The sequence below is a fragment of the Pristiophorus japonicus genome, chromosome 5, assembly GCF_044704955.1.
Source record: "Pristiophorus japonicus isolate sPriJap1 chromosome 5, sPriJap1.hap1, whole genome shotgun sequence".
NCBI lineage: Eukaryota > Metazoa > Chordata > Chondrichthyes > Pristiophoridae > Pristiophorus > Pristiophorus japonicus.
The window spans coordinates 280,173,219-280,192,079 of NC_091981.1; the positions used below are offsets into that span (position 1 = coordinate 280,173,219).

At 48.7% G+C, this 18,861-nt stretch overlaps 1 protein-coding gene across 5 annotated transcripts in view; it reads right to left on the reverse strand.

The window, feature by feature from the left end:
- The window catches only part of scn5lab (sodium channel, voltage gated, type V-like, alpha b), a 473,466-nt gene that overhangs the window by 197,778 nt on the left and 256,827 nt on the right, over nt 1–18,861 (reverse strand). For all 5 annotated transcript variants that reach the window (XM_070881666.1, XM_070881669.1, XM_070881665.1 and 2 more), the window contains one exon: nt 15,014–15,370. In XM_070881666.1, the coding sequence (XP_070737767.1) occupies nt 15,014–15,370 (357 nt within the window). The remainder of the gene's footprint in view (nt 1–15,013; nt 15,371–18,861) is intronic.

Consider the following 18,861-nt stretch of genomic DNA (forward strand, 5'->3'; position numbering starts at 1 on the left):
TCCAATTTTATGTTCATGTGCTCACATCCTGCAAATATGTGGGTTACATCCTACCCAGCTTCCCATTGTGCTTTCTCTTTGTGGCAGCCAACCGTCACTCGTGGTCTCTTCCACCCATTTGCCAATGGGGAGGCATTTTGTCTGCATAACTACCCAACAAACAGCGGCATGAAAAGCCCTACCAAACCCAATGCATGTGGCTCTCAGCACTACAGCTCAAGCCTATCATTGCAGCAACATGGAGCACCGTGCCTTATACTGACCTTCCCCATCCGGTTGTGTCAGCTGTGACTCAGTAGGCAGCACACTCGCCTCTGATTCAGAAAGTTGTGGCTTTAAAAAACCCCACTCCAGGGACTTGAGCACATAAATCTAGGCTGAAGCTCCAGTGCAGAGCTGAGGGAGTGCTGCACTGTCGGAGGTGCCTTCTTTCGGATGAGGCATTAAACCGAGGCCTCGGCCACTTTCTCAGGTGGACGTAAAAAAAAAATCCCACGCCGCTATTTTGAAGAGCAGGGGAGTTATCCCCAGTGCCTTGACTAATATTTATCCCTCAATCAACATCACTAAAAATCAGATTATCTGGTCATTATCACATTGCTGTTTGTGGGCGCTTGCTGTGCGCAAACTGGCTGCCGGGTTTCCTGCATCGCAACAGTGACTACACTCGAAAATTACTTCATTTGCTGTAAAGCGCTTTGGGACGTCCGGTGGTCATGAAAGGCGCAAGTCTTTCAAGTCTTTTCATCCACCAAAATCAAAATGATCGGGAGAACCTTCACGGAGATTAATGGCCGTGTAACCCACATATTTGAAGAATGAACCTAACGGAGCATAACAGAAATTCAACCTATTCAACTGTGGATACATTGCGGCCAGTTTTTGTACTTGCCCAATGGGTCCACACACAGGCATTTCCAACAGGGGTCACTGAACAGGGAACAGCATCATCATCATAGGCAGTCCCTCGGAATCGAGGTAGACTTGCTCCCACTCTAAAAGTGAGTTCTTACGTGACTGAACAGTCCAATACGGGAATTACAGTCTCTGTCACAGGTGGGACAGACAGTGGTTGGAGGAAAGGGTGGGTGGGACTGGTTTGCTGGATGCTCCTTCCGCTGCCTGCGCTTGTTTTCTACATGCTCTCGGCGACGAGGCTCGAGGTGCTCAGCGCCCTCCCGGATGCTCTTCCTCCACCTAGGGCGGACTTGGGCCAGGGATTCCCAGGTGTCGGTGGGGAACAGCAGTGGGACTTTACTCCTCCCTCACTCAAAGGGACACCACGGCCAATTTTCATACCCCTGTTACATAGAAACATAGAAAATAGGTGCAGGAGTAGGCCATTCGGCCCTTCGAACCTGCACCGCCATTCAATAAGATCATGGCTGATCATTCACCTCAGTACCCCTTTCCTGTTACTGTCCTCGTTGCAATTAACATCAACTCATGGAATCAAGGAGCTGATCTCCTTTGTTTCCGAACCTGTCCCATTACCATCTCATTTTGGCCCATCGTCCCTTTTGTCTCTCTAATCTCTCCTGCCTTCCATCCTATCACAGACCTTCCCTGTTGTTCTTTCTTCCCCTCCCCTTTTCCCTGCCCCTGCACTTCCTCAAGAATCTGTTACATCTCGAACTTTTCCAGTTCTGACGAAGGGTCACAGCTTGAAACGTTAACTCTGTTTTTCTCACCACAGATGCTGCCTGACCCGCTGAGGTTTCCAGCATTTTCTGTTTTTATTTCAGATTCCAGCATCCGCAGTATTTTGTTTTTGTATTGGCACCATTCTGGTCTGTTTGGCTCAATGTTTAGCATACAGAACAGTGGCTACAGCATCATTTGATGATAATTGCAAATATAATTACATTTTCACCTCTAGATGTTTTAAGATGGAAATCTAGACACTATCCACCCATAGATTCCTACTCTGAATGCTTTTTGGGGAAGTAGGAGGCTAAGTAATTGCCCTCGAGAAGGTGGTGGTGAGCTGCCTTCTTGAACCGCTGCAGTCCGAGTGGTGAAGTTACTCCCACAGTGCTGTATACTTCTTTGTAGCGGTTTAGAAACACAGAAACATAGAAAATAGGTGCAGGAGCAGGCCATTCGGCCCTTCGAGCCTGCACCGCCATTCAATAAGATCATGGCTGATCATGCAACTTCAGTACCCCTTTCCTGCTTTCTCTCCATACCCCTTGATCCCTTTAGCCGTAAGGGCCACATCTAACTCCCTCTTGAATATATCCAACGAACTGGACTCAACAACGTTCTGTGCTCGAGAATTGGGTACAACGGAGAGGCCATTTCAGAGAGCAGTTAAGAGTCAACTGCGTTGTTGTGGATCTGGAGTTACATGGAGGCAGATTCCCTTTCCCGAAAGGACACTGGTGAATCAGATCGGACTTTACAACGATCCGGTAGTTTCATGGTAACTGTTACTGACACTAGCTTTTTGTGGCCATCATGTCTTGTTAAATCTTCAACCTACATCATGAGATTAATTTCTAATCATATAATCCACAGCACAGCGAGCAGGTGCTCCCAGCCCATGTACCAGCCCCCCGCTATGGTTTGCTTCTGGTTACAGTGTGTGCCTCAATCTAGTCTGCTCCTCAGCCTCTGGCTGCAGCCCATTCATTTCATAGCTGTCGAAGCTCTGGGACAGGAGCTGCCAAAGCAGGGCACGCTTCCCACTGGAGACAACTTCCTTTGGTGTTCCTGTCAATCACCTGGCCTGCCGGGGGGAGGGGGGTGGTGGGGGGGGACACTCGCTTGTCTCCTCTGTTCTGTTCCAGCTTTGGGAATTCTATTCCACCCTGAGGCCGCACATTACAGGTTGTTCCAGTTTGGGAATCAGGAAGCAAATTCCAGTTCCTCACTGCAGTGTGTGATCCGTTAATCAAACAAAGGTATACGCCAGCTTTGTAACTCTTTGTTTTCTTAAAATTCGATTACAGGAAGAGGGCGTCGCTGGCAAGGCCGGCATTTATTGCCCATTCCTAACTGTCCCTTGAGAAAGTAATGGTGAGCCGCTTTAGGAACATATGAAATAGCAGCAGGAGTAGGCCATTCGGCCCCTCGAGCCTGCTCCGCCGTTCAATAAGATCATGGCTGATCTGATCATAGATTTAGCTCCACTTCCCTGCCCGCTCCCCATAACCCACAACTCCCCTCTAGTTCAAGAATCTGTCTATCTCCACTTTGAATAAATTAAAAGACCCAGCCTCCACAGCTCTCTGGGGGCAGAGAATTCCAAAGATTCACGACCCTCTGAGAGTAGAAATTCCTCCTCATCTCCGTCTAAAATGGCGACCCCTTATTCTGAAACTATGCTCCCGAGTTCTTGACTCCCCACGAGGGGAAACATCCTCTCTGCATCTACCCTGTCAAGCCCCCTCAGAATGTTATATGTTTCAGTAAGATCACCTCTCATTCTTGTAAACTCCAATAAGTATAGGCCCAGCCTGCTCAACCTTTCTTAACAAGACAAACCCTTCATCGCTGTACACAGTGTTGTATACTTCTTTGTCGCAGTTTGGTACAACTGAGTGGCTTGGTAGGCTATTTCAGAGGGCAGTTAACAGTCAACCACATGGCCGTGGGTCTGGAGTTCCATATCTGCAAATTTCATTCCCTAAAGGACATTAGTGAACCAGATGGGTTTTTCCGACAATCCAGTAGTTTCATGGGGCTCAAATTTGGGCAATCCCTTTTTTCGGCGCACTCACCAGAGATGCGTCGACTTTGTGGGCTGAAAACGGCGGCAACAAAAATCTCCCCCGATTCTGGCCACTGTGTTGCCTCTCCCAGGGCTTGGTGCGGCGTGGCCAGTGGATTGGGGGGCGGAGCTAGGGCCCTGCACCAGAAACAGTGCCGGCAGCTCTGCACATGCGTGTTGGCGTGTACGCGCATGCGCAGTAGCTCCTGCCCCCAGCCTCTGTGTGCGTGCTGCAGCGTCAGACCCGATGCGTCCCGCCCCTATCCCAGGCCGAGTGGTCTCCCGCACAGGCTGGCCCTGCCTTCCCGGGCTACAAGGCCACAACAAACAGGTTGGTGCGGGGCCCAAGATGGGGGAGGGGGGGATGGGGGGGGAAGAGTTTTGATCGGGGGGGGAGGGGGGGAAGAGTTTTGATCGTGGGGGGCAAGAGTTTTGATCCGGGGGAGGGGGGGGGGGAAGAGTTTTGATTGGGGGTGGGGGGGAGAAGAATTTTGATTGGGGGTGGGGGGGGGAGAGTTTTGATTGGGGGTGGGGGGGGGGAGAGATTTGATCTGGGGGGGGGAGGGGGTTGATCCCCAGGGGGGCGGGGGGGGCGGGGGGTGATAACTGTGTAGCCAGTAATTTTAATGAGTTTACTCAAGACTTTCCTTAACTCTGTTGATGAGAATACTTTCCGAACCAAGTTAATAGAAAATACTTTCAAATACATCATAATCAATGCTTGAACATTAGAGTTGGTGGAATAATTTTGCTTGAATTTTAAAAATATTTAAAAGCATAAAACAAACAGCAAATTTCCTGGCTATATGGTATAAAATATTTCTATGATGGTGGGTGAGCTTAGGCGGCTGGGAGAACGTAAGAATTACGTGTAGGAGGTCCTTCTATTTTTTATTTGGATATTTTGAAAAAATTATGTAAATATGTTTTGTCTCTTTACTACTTTTATTTTTGTAGTTTAAGCTTCCATGAATGCTTCTGTTGTACAGTAAACTAACTTTGCGAAGTTTGTCATATGATGTCCTGTATAGCTGTTTGATCCTATTCACATTCTTTAGTCACGTCATTAAGTTCTGCTGGCCTCCGATGTACCTACCTGCGCTGATTTCTTAACTCTCCGCAAGAGTTTTCTGTGAGGCCACAAGTGCTGGCCTAAGTTAGTTTGGAGTAACTATTAGCTGTCCAAAGTGGCCTAAATGGCCAAAATGGGCGTAGGTGGCTGGTAACGCCCCCTTTTGAAAAAAACTAAACTAAACTAAAGAAATCCTAACTGATTCATTTACACTGGCGCAAATTGGGGATTTTTAAGATACTCCAGAAAAATCAAGTTGTTCCAAATAAAACAGAGCAACTCCTGGGCAATTTTGAGCCCATGGTCACCATTACCAACACTAGCTTTTTATTTCAGATTTATTTAATTATCTGAATTTATATTCCCCAGCTGCCATGGTGGGATTTGAACTCACATCTCTGGATCATTAGTCCAGGCCTCTAGCTTACTAATCCAGTAACATAACCACTATGCTACTGTACCCCAAGTAAACTATCTTTTGGCAGAATGGGGGTGTCACTCTGCCCCCAGAATATACCCACCATCCTGGTGTCAGTATTAAAGACCAATGTCCTGTTTTTAAGTCACTACAAAAACCTTACGAAATAAAGACCTGCATTTTTATATAGCGGCTTTTTACATCTCAAAGCACTTTACATACAATTACAATATGAACCCAAATGAGGCACTCATTTTGTGCAGCTATTGTTGGTTGAAGGGAAACTGTTAGCCAAAGCACCAAGAGAATTCTCTAATCTTCAAGAAGGTCCCACTTTAAATAGAAAAGAAAGAACTGGCATTTATATTGTGCTTTTCATGACCTCAGGGTGTCCCAAGCGCTTTACAGTCAATTAAGGGATATAAAGTGTAGTCGCTGTTGTCATGTAGGAAAGGCGGCAGCCAATTTACGCACAGCAAGCTCCCACAGACAGCAATGTGATAATGACCAGACTCGAGCATGCTGCGCCATTCAATAAGATCATGGCTGATCCGATCATGGACTCAGCGGCACTTACCTGCCCGCTCCCCATAACCCTTTACTCCCTTGATGACAGCTGCCCTCATTATAAGAGACCTGTATTTAACCTTTGTACCAATCCCCTGTTCTTCTTCGAAATAGTGCCATGGGATCTTTTACGTCCACCTGAGAGGGCAGACGGAGCATCGGTTCAACTTCACATCTCACAATGCAGGGAGACAGAGGGAAACAAAAAGGAGACAAAAGCAAAAGACAGAAAGGAGATGAGGAAAAGTGGAGGGCAGAGAAACCCAAGGCAAAGAACAAAAAGGGCCACTGTACAGCAAAATTCTAAAAGGACAAAGGGTGTTAAAAAAACAAGCCTGAAGGCTTTGTGTCTTAATGCAAGGAGTATCCGCAATAAGGTGGATGAATTAACTGTGCAAATAGATGTTAACAAATATGATGTGATTGGGATTACGGAGACGTGGCTCCAGGATGATCAGGGCTGGGAACTCAACATCCAGGGGTATTCAACATTCAGGAAGGATAGAATAAAAGGAAAAGGAGGTGGGGTAGCATTGCTGGTTAAAGAGAAGATTAATGCAATAGTTAGGAAGGACGTTAGCTTGGATGATGTGGAATCTATATGGGTAGAGCTGCAGAACACCAAAGGGCAAAAAAGTTAGTGGGAGTTGTGTACAGACCTCCAAACAGTAGTAGTGATGTTGGGGAGGGCATCAAACAGGAAATTAGGGGTGCAAGCAATAAAGGTGCAGCAGTTATAATGGGTGACTTTAATATGCACATAGATTGGGCTAGCCAAACTGGAAGCAATACGGTGGAGGAGGATTTCCTGGAGTGCATAAGGGATGGTTTTCTAGACCAATATGTCGAGGAACCAACTAGCGGGGAGGCCATCTTAGACTGGGTGTTGTGTAATGAGAGAGGATTAATTAGCAATCTCGTTGTGCGAGGCCCCTTGGGGAAGAGTGACCATAATATGGTGGAATTCTGCATTAGGCTGGAGAATGAAACAGTTAATTCAGAGACCATGGTCCAGAACTTAAAGAAGGGTAACTTTGAAGGTATGAGGCGTGAATTGGCTAGGATAGATTGGCGAATGATACTTAAGGGGTTGACTGTGGAGGGGCAATGGCAGACATTTAGAGACCGCATGGATGAACTACAACAATTGTACATTCCTGTCTGGCGTAAAAATAAAAAAGGGAAGGTGGCTCAACCATGGCTATCAAGGGAAATCAGGGATAGTATTAAAGCCAAGGTAGTGGCATACAAATTGGCCAGAAATAGCAGCGAACCCGGGGACTGGGAGAAATTTAGAACTCAGCAGAGGAGGACAAAGGGTTTGATTAGGACAGGGAAAATGGAGTACGAGAAGAAGCTTGCAGGGAACATTAAGACGGATTGCAAAAGTTTCTATAGATATGTAAAGAGAAAAATGTTGGTAAAGACAAACGTAGGTCCCCTGCAGTCAGAATCAGGGGAAGTCATAACGGGGAACAAAGAAATGGCAGACCAATTGAACAAGTACTTTGGTTCGGTATTCACTAAGGAGGACACAAACAACCTTCTGGATATAAAAGGGGTCAGAGGGTCTAGTAAGGAGGAGGAACTGAGGGAAATCTTTATTAGTCGGGAAATTGTGTTGGGGAAATTGATGGGATTGAAGGCCGATAAATCCCCAGGGCCTGATGGACTGCATCCCAGAGTACTTAAGGAGGTGGCCTTGGAAATAGTGGATGCATTGACAGTCATTTTCCAACATTCCATTGATTCTGGATCAGTTCCTATCGAGTGGAGGGTAGCCAATGTAACCCCACTTTTTAAAAAAGGAAGGAGAGAGAAAACAGGGAACTATAGACCGGTCAGCCTGACATCGGTAGTGGGTAAAATGATGGAATCAATTATTAAGGATGTCATAGCAGTGCATTTGGAAAGAGGTGATATGATCGGTCCAAGTCAGCATGGATTTGTGAAAGGGAAATCATGCTTGACAAATCTTCTGGAACTTTTTGAGGATGTTTCCAGTAGAGTGGACAAGGGAGAGCCAGTTGATGTGGTATATTTGGAAGGCTTTCGACAAGGTCCCACACAAGAGATTAATGTGCAAAGTTAAAGCACATGGGATTGGGGGTAGTGTGCTGTCATGGATTGAGAACTGGTTGTCAGACAGGAAGCAAAGAGTAGGAGTAAATGGGGACTTTTCAGAATGGCAGGCAGTGACTAGTGGGATACCGCAAGGTTCTGTGCTGGGGCCCCAGCTGTTTACATTGTACATTAATGATTTAGACGAGGGGATTAAATGCAGTATCTCCAAATTTGCGGATGACACTAAGTTGGGTGGCAGTGTGAGCTGCGAGGAGGATGCTATGAGGCTGCAGAGTGACTTAGATAGGTTAGGTGAGTGGGCAAATGCATGGCAGATGAAGTATAATATGGATAAATGTGAGGTTATCCACTTTGGTGGTAAAAACAGAGACAGACTATTATCTGAATGGTGACAGATTAGGAAAAGGGGAGGTGCAACGAGACCTGGGTGTCATGGTACATCAGTCATTGAAGGTTGGCATGCAGGTACAGCAGGCGGTTAAGAAAGCAAATGGCATGTTGGCCTTCATAGCGAGGGGATTTGAGTACAGGGGCAGGGAGGTGTTGCTACAGTTGTACAGGGCCCTGGTGAGGCCACACCTGGAGTATTGTGTACAGTTCTGGTCTCCTAACTTGAGGAAGGACATTCTTGCTATTGAGGGAGAGCAGCGAAGATTCACCAGACTGATTCCCGGGATGGTGGGACTGACCTATCAAGAAAGACTGGATCAACTGGTTGAGAGGGGACCTCATAGAAATGTTTAAAATTCTGACAGGTTTAGACAGGTTAGATGCAGGAAGAATGTTCCCAATGTTGGGGAAGTCCAGAACCAGGGGTCACAGTCTAAGTAAGGATAAGGGGTAAGCCATTTAGGACCGAGATGAGGAGAAACTTCTTCACCCAGAGAGTGGTGAACCTGTGGAATTCTCTACCACAGAAAGTTGTTGAGGCCAATTCACTGAATATATTCAAAAGGGAGTTAGATGAAGTCCTTACTACTAGGGGGATCAAGGGGTATGGCGAGAAAGCAGGAAGGGGGTACTGAAGTTGCATGTTCAGCCTTGAACTCATTGAATGGTGGTGCAGGCTAGAAGGGCCGAATGGCCTACTCCTGCACCTATTTTCTATGTTTCTATGTTTCTACATTACAACAGTGACTGCGCTCCAAAAGTACTTCGTTGGCTGCAAAGCGCTTTGAGGTGTCCGGTGGTCGTGAAAGGCGCTATAAAAATGCAAGTCTTTCTTTCATCCGAAAGATGGCACCTGCAACAGTGCAGCGCTCCCTCAGGCCTAGATTTATGTGCCCAAGTCTCTGGCGTGGGTCTTGAACCCACAACCTTCTGAGGCGAGAGTGCCACCCACTGCTGACATGTCAGCTTCCTGTATCTACTCACTGAGACCAGAGGCAAGCAACCTGTGCAGGTTCTTTAATATAAAATAGCAGGGATCTTTAATATTCTGGATGAAAAAAGAGCGGGACCTAGGCTTAACATCCCATCCAAAGGACAGCACTTAGGCTCTCCGTTGGATATTAAGGGACTCAAGGGATATGGGGATAGTGCAGGAAAGTGGAGTTGCATCTCATTGAATGGCAGAGCAGGCTCGAGGGGCCGAATGGCCGACTCCTGCTCCTGATTCTTACGTTCTTATGTTCTCCCTCTGTACTGTATGGGAGTGTCGTCTAGACTGCATGCTTAAATCCTGGAGTGAGGCATAGCCCCACATCCTGATGACTCAGAGACTTGAGTGCTACCAACTGAGCCAATCTAACACTCGCTTTGTTTTTTGATGTGCATGTGGTGATTTTCTCCTTGTTAAAAACCATTTGAAAATGTCATTTTTCACAGCCTGAAACACTTCTCCCGTGATTGGTACCGAGGTTAAATACAGGTCTCTACAATGAGGGCAGCTGTCATGGTGAACCGTATATATGGCTACAGAGCCATTTCGTTTAACATCTCTCCCTGTAGTAATTATCTGTGGAAGCGACCTCCCCAGCAGTCCTGCGCTGGGCTAAAGTACTTTCTTCTTATAAATAATGCCTTTTAAAACAAAAAATGATTGCCTAAAAATAACTTGAAGATTGGGCTAGAATTACTGCGACATTACCATCAGCAAATCCTTATTGCAATCACTGCCGGCAGTCACCTTCCTCAAGTTCCTTTGTACATGTCGGTTTGGTGCTTGTGACATGATGAGGAACCTAGCCAGAAATAAAGCTCTCAATGAGATTTGTGGAAGCAGCGTGGCGAATCCAGGGAATACATGGAAATTCCTGGGAGTGCATGGCAAATCCAGGGATTTTCCCTCAAATCCTGGGCGTGCTTGACAAATTCCAGGATTACATGGCAAATCCTGGGAGTGCACGATAAATCCAGGGATTATATTTCAAATCCAGGGAGTGCTTGCCAAATCCTGGGATTATATCTCAAATCCTGGAGTGCTTGGTAAATCCTGGGAGTACGTGTCTAGTGCTGGGAGTGCGGGGGGCGGGGGCGGGGGAGACCTGGGGGCTACTAACTTTTCGCAAGGCACTTTTCGCCCGGGGGAGGGGTGTGCTACAGCCTCCTGGGAAATTGCCCGGGAGTTTGCGGAGGCATTGCCACGGCAACGTCGCGCCTCGTGATTATCACCCTGGCTCGCCGTGCAACCGCCGATTGCATCATCGCCGTGCGCAGCGACCCCTCAGCGCCCCGCGGGGGAACTTGCCCCGCGGGTCGCGAGGCTGGGGGACATCCGCTCTCAGAGCGCTCCTTAAAGGGGAGGGCGCCAGCGCCCCAGGCCGCCATTTTATTTTTGTTGGCCGGCTGCTGGCCCGCTTGCTTAATCAAAGGGTGGGGGTGTTGAAGCACGTGCCGCTTCCCTCAGCGCCCCAGTAGCGCCCTGGCTACCACCCCTAAAGGAAGTGGCGCGTGCGAGATTACACTCTGCTTCCTTTGAGGGGTGGTACGGGCAATTCTGCGGCGGGGGTGGGGCCATAAGGTTACCGCCCCCACTCAGGGCGCAGGGCAATCTCGCACCCCCCCCCCCCTCCCCCCATGACGCTACTCAGTTTCATCTCTCTGTCGCTCGATCTTTGGTGCAGCTCTGATTCTCGGACGCTTTTTAAAAAAATTCACCTCAGGGATTCTTCAGGGCTCTATTTCCCCTCGCAATCTACTCATTCTGCCAATCGATAACCTCCTCCATTCGGCTTCCTTCAGCTCGCCTATCCTCAACAGGCACAACATCCAGTCCTCCTGACAGGGGCCAAAGCTCAATCACTACCTCTTGGGCTGATCTGCTGCGTGTCCTCTAGTGGAACGCAATGGAAAACTTGTTCCTTTCATTCACTCAAACGACTGAGTTCCTGCAGAGGGTTCTTTCAATGACATAGAATTACATAGAATGTACAGCCCGGAAACAGACCACCCCCCCTTACGTAGGATATACGGCACAGAAACAGGCCATTCGGCCCAACCAGTCCATGCCGGCGTTTATGCTCCACTCGAGCCTCCTCCCGTCTTTCCTCATCCAACTCTGTCAACTCTATTCCCCTCTCCCTCATATATTTGTCGAGCCTCCCCTTAAATGCATCGATACTATTCGCTTCAACCACACTCCCTGTGGTAGCGAGTTCCACATTCTCCCCGCTCTCTGGATGAAGAAATTCCTCCCAAATTCATTATTGGATTGATTAGTGACATCCTTATATTTACGGCTCCTAGTTTTTGACTCCCCCCACAAGTAGAAACAGAGGGCGAGAGATACGGGTGGTTTGCGCCTCCCGTTAACGACTTTTCACCCGGGCACGGTGCCGCTAATGACCGGTAACGCCCCGCTCTGCTGGACTATGTGCTCTTAGATCAGGCCGTTTGCAGTCTACAGCCAGAAAGCAAGAAAAAAAAGACTTACATTTATATAGCGCCTTTCATGACCATCGGACATCTCAAAGCACTTTACACTGTAGTACTTTTGGAGTGTAGTCACTGTTGTAATGTGGGAAACGCGGCAGCCAATTTGCACACAGCAAGCTCCCACAAGCAGCAATGTGATAATGACCAGATAACCTGTTTTTGTTATGTTGATTGAGGGATAAATATTGGCCAGGACACCGGGGCTAACTCCCCTGTTCTTCGAAATAGCACCGTGCGATCTTTTACGTCCACTTGAGAGAGCAGACGGGGCCTCGGTTTAACATCTCATCTGAAATCGGGGAGCGGGCGGGTAAGTGGAGCTGAGTCCACGGCCAGATCAGCCATGATCGTGTTGAATGGCAGAGCAGGCTCGAGGGGCTAGATGGCCTACTCCTGTTCCTAATTCTTATGTTCTTATGAAAGACGGCACCTCCGACAGTGCAGCGCTCCCTCAGCACTGCACTGGAGTGTCAGCTTGGATTTATGTGCTCAAGTCCCTGGAGTGGGATGTGAACCTATAACCTGGTTAGGCCGCAGCTGGAGTACTGTGTGCAGTTCAGCTCTCCACATTACAGGAAAGCTGTGATTGCACTGGAAAGGATGCTGAGGAGATTTACAAGGATATTGCCTGGACTGGAGAATTTTGGCTATGAGGAAAGATTGGAGATGCTGGGCCTGTTTTCTTTGGAATAGAGGAGGCTGGGGGGGGGGGGGGGGAGTCCTGATTGAGGTATATAAAATTATGAGGGGTCTGGATAGAGTGGATAGGAAGGACCTGTTTCCCTTGGCAGAGGGGTCAACAGCCAGGGGGCACAGATTTAAAGTAATTGGGGGGAGCTTTAGAAGAGATTTGAGGGGAAATTTCTTCACCCAGAGGGTGGTGGGGGTCTGGAACTCACTGCCTGAAAGGGTGGTAGAGGCAGAAACCCTCACCACATTTAAAAGATACTTGGATGTGCACTTGAAGTGCCGTAACCCACAGGGCTACAGACCAAGAGCTGGAAAGTGGGATTAGGCTGGATAGCTCTTGGTCGGCCATCACGGACACGATGGGTTGAAATGGCCTCCTTCCATGCTGTAAATTTCTAAGATTCTATGATTAACCTTCTGACTCAGAGGCAAGTGTGCTAACCACTGAGCCACAGCTGACACTGACTAGCCAGCAGAATATTTGGGCTAGTTTGGCTCCCTGCTAGCAGTTCAACCACGTAAAAACCTGTTATTAGTTTTAAATATCTATCGCGAAGTAGCTCAGGGAGGAACACCATTATTGTTTGGACAGCTTATGAAGGATGGAAAAGTTTGGTAATTCGATGACTATAGGCCTATGTTTTCCTGTCAAAATCGCGGCGAGGCTCAAGGTGCCTACCGTTGTTCCTGTGCAAATGGTGCAGCAACTTCGGGCGAGGGGCAGATGTGCGGTTAAACTCCTAAATCTGTCGGAAACGCTTTGCGAGATCGACATCTCGCTGTCTGCCTCGCCATTGAATGGCGTGAAGTTGGCATATTTTGGCGGCAGATACAAACTAAAATCGCCACAGAAAGTTACGTCAAGTCATTTCCAGTCTCAGTAAGGATGGAACATGCTGGAAGCTCTCAGTGGATCAGGATGCTGCGAGACCCGCTGAGCGTTTCCAGCATTTTCGGTCCTTATTTCTGATTTACAGCATCCGCACTATTTAGCCTTTGTTCAGGTCTAAGTAGCCTTTCACTGATGTTAATCACTGGCACTCAGTCTCTCTGGCGGTGACAATTAACTCTTACACTATTAGCTATTCCTGCATCATAACAGTGATTACACTTCACTTCATTGGCTGCAAAGTGCTTTGGGCTTTCTGAGGTTAATCGTAGAATCATAGAAATTTACAGCACAGTAGGAAGCCTTTCAGCCCATCGTGTCTGTGCCGCCTGTCAAAGAGCCGTCCAGCCTAATCCCGAATATCTCGAGAGGGACAATGGTGAATTTCATCCCCTTAGTGTGTTCAACAGAGTATATATTCATCCATCTATCAAAGACAAGCAGGATCACATGGCAGCACGTGATCTATTCCCAGAAACTGGTAAGGGTCAATTCCTCGCTCTCACTAAAGAGATTGGGCAGATAACGTTATGTTAAACTAGTATCGAACCTTGGTTAGGCCGTGCTTAAAGGGCGCAGATCTGGTCTCCATATTATTAAAAGGATACAGAGGCACTGAAGAAGGTAAATAAAGATTTGCAATAAATGATACCAGAGCTGAGAGGTTACGACTATTGGGAACGATTTAACAGGCTGGGGCTCCTTTCTCCAGAAAAGAACAGGCTGAGGGGTGGCCTGATAGGGACATTTATGATTATGAAAAGGTTCGATCGGATGGATGTAGAGAAGATGTTTCCACTTGTGGGGAAGACCAAAACTCGGGGGCATAAGTAGAAGATGGTCACTAATAAATCCAATGGGGAATTCAGGAGAAACTTCTTTACCCAGAGAGTGGTGAGAATGTGGAATGGGCTACCACAGGGACTGGTTGAGGCAAATAGTGTAGATGCTTTTAAGAGGAAGCTAGATAAATACATAGAAACATAGAAAATAGGTGCAGGAGTAGGCCATTCAGCCCTTCGAGCCTGCACCACTATTTAATAAGATCATTGCTGATCATGCAACTTCAGTACCCCATTCCTGCTTTCTCTCCATACACCTTGATCCCTTTAGCTGTAAGGGCCACATCTAACTCCCTTTTGAATATATCTAACGAACTGGCCTCAATAACTTTCTGTGGTGGAGAATTCCACAGGTTCACAACTCTCTGGGTGAAAAAGTTTCTCCTCATCTCGGTCCTAAGTGGCTTACCCCTTATCCTCAGACTGTGACCCCTGATTCTGGACTCCCCCAACATCGGGAACATTCTTCCTGCATCTAACCTGTCCAATCCCGTCAGAATTTTACATGTTTCTCTGAGATCCCCTCTCAGCCTTCTACACTCCAGTGAGTATAAGCCTAGTCGATCCAGTCTTTCTTCATGTCAGGCCTGCCATCCCGGGAATCCCGGGAAGCGAAGGTTATGCTGGTAGGCATTAAATGCAGAGGGGTGGAGGAAGCTCGTGTGGAGCATAAACACTGGCACGGGCCTGTTGGGCCGCATGGACTGTTTTGGTGCTGTACAGTCTACATAATGCTATGTAAAGGCGCGTTAAGTATCCGAGAATCCAGGGGACTCGATGTCCAGGAATGGTCGGTGACACCCCGCCCAAAGTCGAATACCCAGCGTAAATCCCCCAAAAAGCCAGTGTAAGGACTCACCACGAGGTTTCCAATCACCATGACCAGCATGAAGACGAGGATGCACAGGGGCTGCCCAGCCACCTCCATACAGTCCCACATGGTCTCAATCCACTCGCCGCATAGAACCCGGAACACGATGAGGAAGGAGTGGAAGAAGTCGTACATGTGCCAACGCGGGAGCTTGCACTTGGTGGAGATTCGGCAAACGTGCTTGTTGTATTCTTTGCCAAAGAGCTGCATCCCCACCACGGCGAAAATGAAGACGATGATGGCCAGAACCAGGGTCAGGTTGCCCAAAGCGCCCATGGAGTTGCCGATGATCTTAATCAGCGTGTTGAGGGTGGGCCAGGACTTGGCCAGCTTAAAGACTCTGAGCTGTGAAGTGAGATTGGACAAAAAAACTCGCATGAGACAATGTGCCACACGTGGTTGGTTAGCGGAGTTACAATTAAGGCCGAGTGAACTGGTGAATAGGAAGGAAAATATAATGAATGTTCTCTTACTAATGGTACTTACTCTCTGCTGTGAAGTACACAACCTGTGAACAAGGCAACTGATGGCATGAGGTCTGTTATCTAATCTGATTGCATCGTTTAGTGCAAGCAAGTACGTAGGGCTTGATTTTCGGTCTTCCGCCCCTGTTGGCGCCCTAGAGGGGCGGCAATGTCGTCGGTGAGCACTTCCGGGCAGGTGGCCAGCTTCCAGCACCCCGCCGGGACATTCGGTGCGGGTTTCGGTGGGACGCGGGGCGTTACCGCTTGGAAGAGGCGAGCCAGTGTGCAACGCCCTTGTTTGCGAGTTTTGGCTCCCACCCGATCCGTAGCGCTCCATAGAGCGCCCCCTGCTGGGACCACCTGTGAAAGCGGGCGGTCCGAGCTGTAGCGGCTGCAGTGAGGTGAGTAATGTCCACCTCGGGTAAGTGTGGTTGTTTTTTTTTACAATTTATGTTGTGGTGGCGTGAGTTATGTATTGGGCATGTTTTTGATGTTTTTTTTCCAGGTTTTTTTCCCCCCCAGACATCTCGGGATTTTCCCATGCTCAGCCGGCCTAGCGCCCTAAGAGAGGTGTACAACGCCTCCCTTAGCGCTCCACCCCACACGCAGGGCCCAGCTGCCCAATTTCACTGACTCAGGCGCAAACTGTTCCCGGGCGCAAACTTTACCGCCCCGCCGCCATTACCGCCTCGAAATCAGCAGAACCGAAAATCCGACTGGGTAGCTCAAAGGTAATTTCAGGACCCTGGAACGACTCCTCGATAGTGAATATACTGCCCTAGGTGTTACGAAGCTATACAAACTAGGAAGGTCCTGGCTTCGATCGCTGGCCGGTGCTGAGTTCGCTGATCTCACCTGCGGGGGGGTGGGGGGCAGTAAAAATATTAGCCTCAGCTCCCCTGGGCAACGGATGGGAGTAAAAGAAATACTCAGGCCAAGGCTCCCCTCAGCCCTGACCCAGGGCCTCCTGCTGGGCAGTGTGTAGGGGTCAGATGAGGTCAGGTTTGGGCTCAGTTGTGGTGCCCCCACAGTTGACTAGCCTTCTGACCTTCACTATCTAAGCTCAAGCATGTTGAACATCCAATTGGATGAGGGTTGTTGGTGCCTAATGGGTCAGGGCGCGAAGGTGGAGTTGAGGTAGAAGATCAACCATGATCTTTTTGAATGGCGGAGCAGGCTCAAGGGGCGGTATAGCCTACTCCTGCTCCTACATCTTATGTTCTTAATCTCGGCATTAAAGGGGGAGAGAAACCTGCAGAGACACAATGGGGCCGAAACTACCATGTGCCCTATTTGGGGACGATAACCTTCTGGGGCTGGGACCTTTAGCGCCCGGCGCGGGAGTCCCGTCCTGCCACGGGATTTCCCTTACCGCCCCTCGAAGGAAGCGGACCGCAATCTCGCGCACTCCCCTACCTTTGGGGGCGGTAACCGGGGCGATAGTGGGGCGCTGGAGGAAGCGCTACGCGGATGTTCAGCGTCCCTCTGCTTCGATTAAAGGGGAGGGCCGCTGTGCACTCTGCAAGGCCTCTACTGGGCTACCAGGGCAGCGTGCGAGCTGGCAGGGCGTTAAGGGGTCATCGCGGGATGGTGAAGGGTCAGCACGCACTAAAATAGACAGTTTCTTATCGATAAGGGAATGAGGGGTTATAGGGAGCGGGCAGGGAAGTGGAGCTGAGCCCATGATCGGATCAGCCATGATCGTATTAAATGGCGGAGCAGGCTCAAGGGGCCATATGGCCTACTCCTGCTCCTGTTTCTTATGTTCTTATGTGGTGACGTCACCCCCGGTTGCGCAACGGCCCTGGACGCTAACCGCGGGGCGCAGTGCTGCCGTGGCAGTATTACTATTGCAACAATATATCATCAGTAGGGTAAAACTAACCTGTCTCATGACGGTCTAATCCCAGCTCATGTTCCCTATTGGTGGGTCAACAACCTCTTGGTGAATTCTGCTTCACCAAGAGCCGACATCGAAGGATCAAAAAGCGACGTCGCTACGAGCGCTTGGCCGCCACAAGCCAGTTATCCCTGCGGTAACTTTGCTGACGCTCCCCCGGGTGAAAATTGCCCCCTGGAGGCGCTAACGGGGCTATAAAAAGGGCCAATTTTGCCCCCAGTATTTTTACTGTGCAAACTGCACAGCTCACAGTGGCTACCATAATATTACATCTACACAATGGATGTGTCCAATCATAATCGCAGATTCGTAACTTTGCTGCCGTGTGTTATTCTGTTGGCATCACCAGTTGTAGAATTATTGCACCGGTGATAATTGTGGGTCAATGGGTACCATGACGTGAGACTTATAAAGGGACGTACTTCCTTCAGCCAGGGTGTTATTTCACATGATATTTGTACAAGAGCATTCCATCTATCAGTGCTAACCCACGCAATGCAATCTTCGGACCAGGTTACTCTTGACTACTGAATCAAGGTTGGACCACACTTGGAGTGCTGTGCACAGTTCTGGTCTCCATATTATAAAATGGATAAAAACGCACTGTAGAAGGTGTAAAAAAGATTCACAAGGATGATACCAGAAATGAGAGGTTATACATATCTGGAAAGATTGAACAGGCTGGGGCTTTAGGAAAGAGAAGGCTGAGAGAAGTCTTTAAGATTCTGAAAGGGTTCGATAGGGCCGTTGTGGAGAAGGGCTGAATTTTAGCAGACAAAGATGGGTGGGTTGGGTTTGGGTCAGATGTTAACAATTTTAAAATCTGAACCCACCCAACCCCAACCTGACCACTTCTGGATTTAATGGAGGTGGAACAAGGAGAGGGCAGCCAACCCACTCCCAGGGATTGGGCCTACCTGGTTCTGCAGCCTGCTCTGGAGTGCTCCCTGCCCGACTGAAAGACAAGCCTGTCAATCAAGCTGACTTCCGGGTGGGGAATTTGCCAAAAGACACACACTGTGAGGTTAAGACTTCCGGGTTTCCCGAGCAAAACTCCTCCCCGCAGCTCCCCCCCCCCCACCACCACCACGTAACATGCCCCAGTTAATATCCAGGCTGACGTTTCCACTAGTGTGGGGGTGACTAAAACTAGGGGCCATAAATATAAGATGGTCACTAATAAATCCAATAGGGGCCAAGGTTCACCAGACTGATTCCTGGGATGGCAGGACTGTCGTATGAGGAGAGATTGGGTCGACGAGGCCTGTATTCACTAGAGTTTAGATGAATGAGAGGGGATCTCATTGAAATGTATAAAATTCTGACTGGGTTGGACAGACTGGATGCAGGGAGGATGTTTCCCCTGGCTGGGAAGTCTAGAACAAGGGGTCACAGTCTCAGGATACGGGGTAGGAAATTTAGGGCCGAGATGAGGAGAAATTTTTTCACTCAGAGGGTGCGGAACCTGTGGA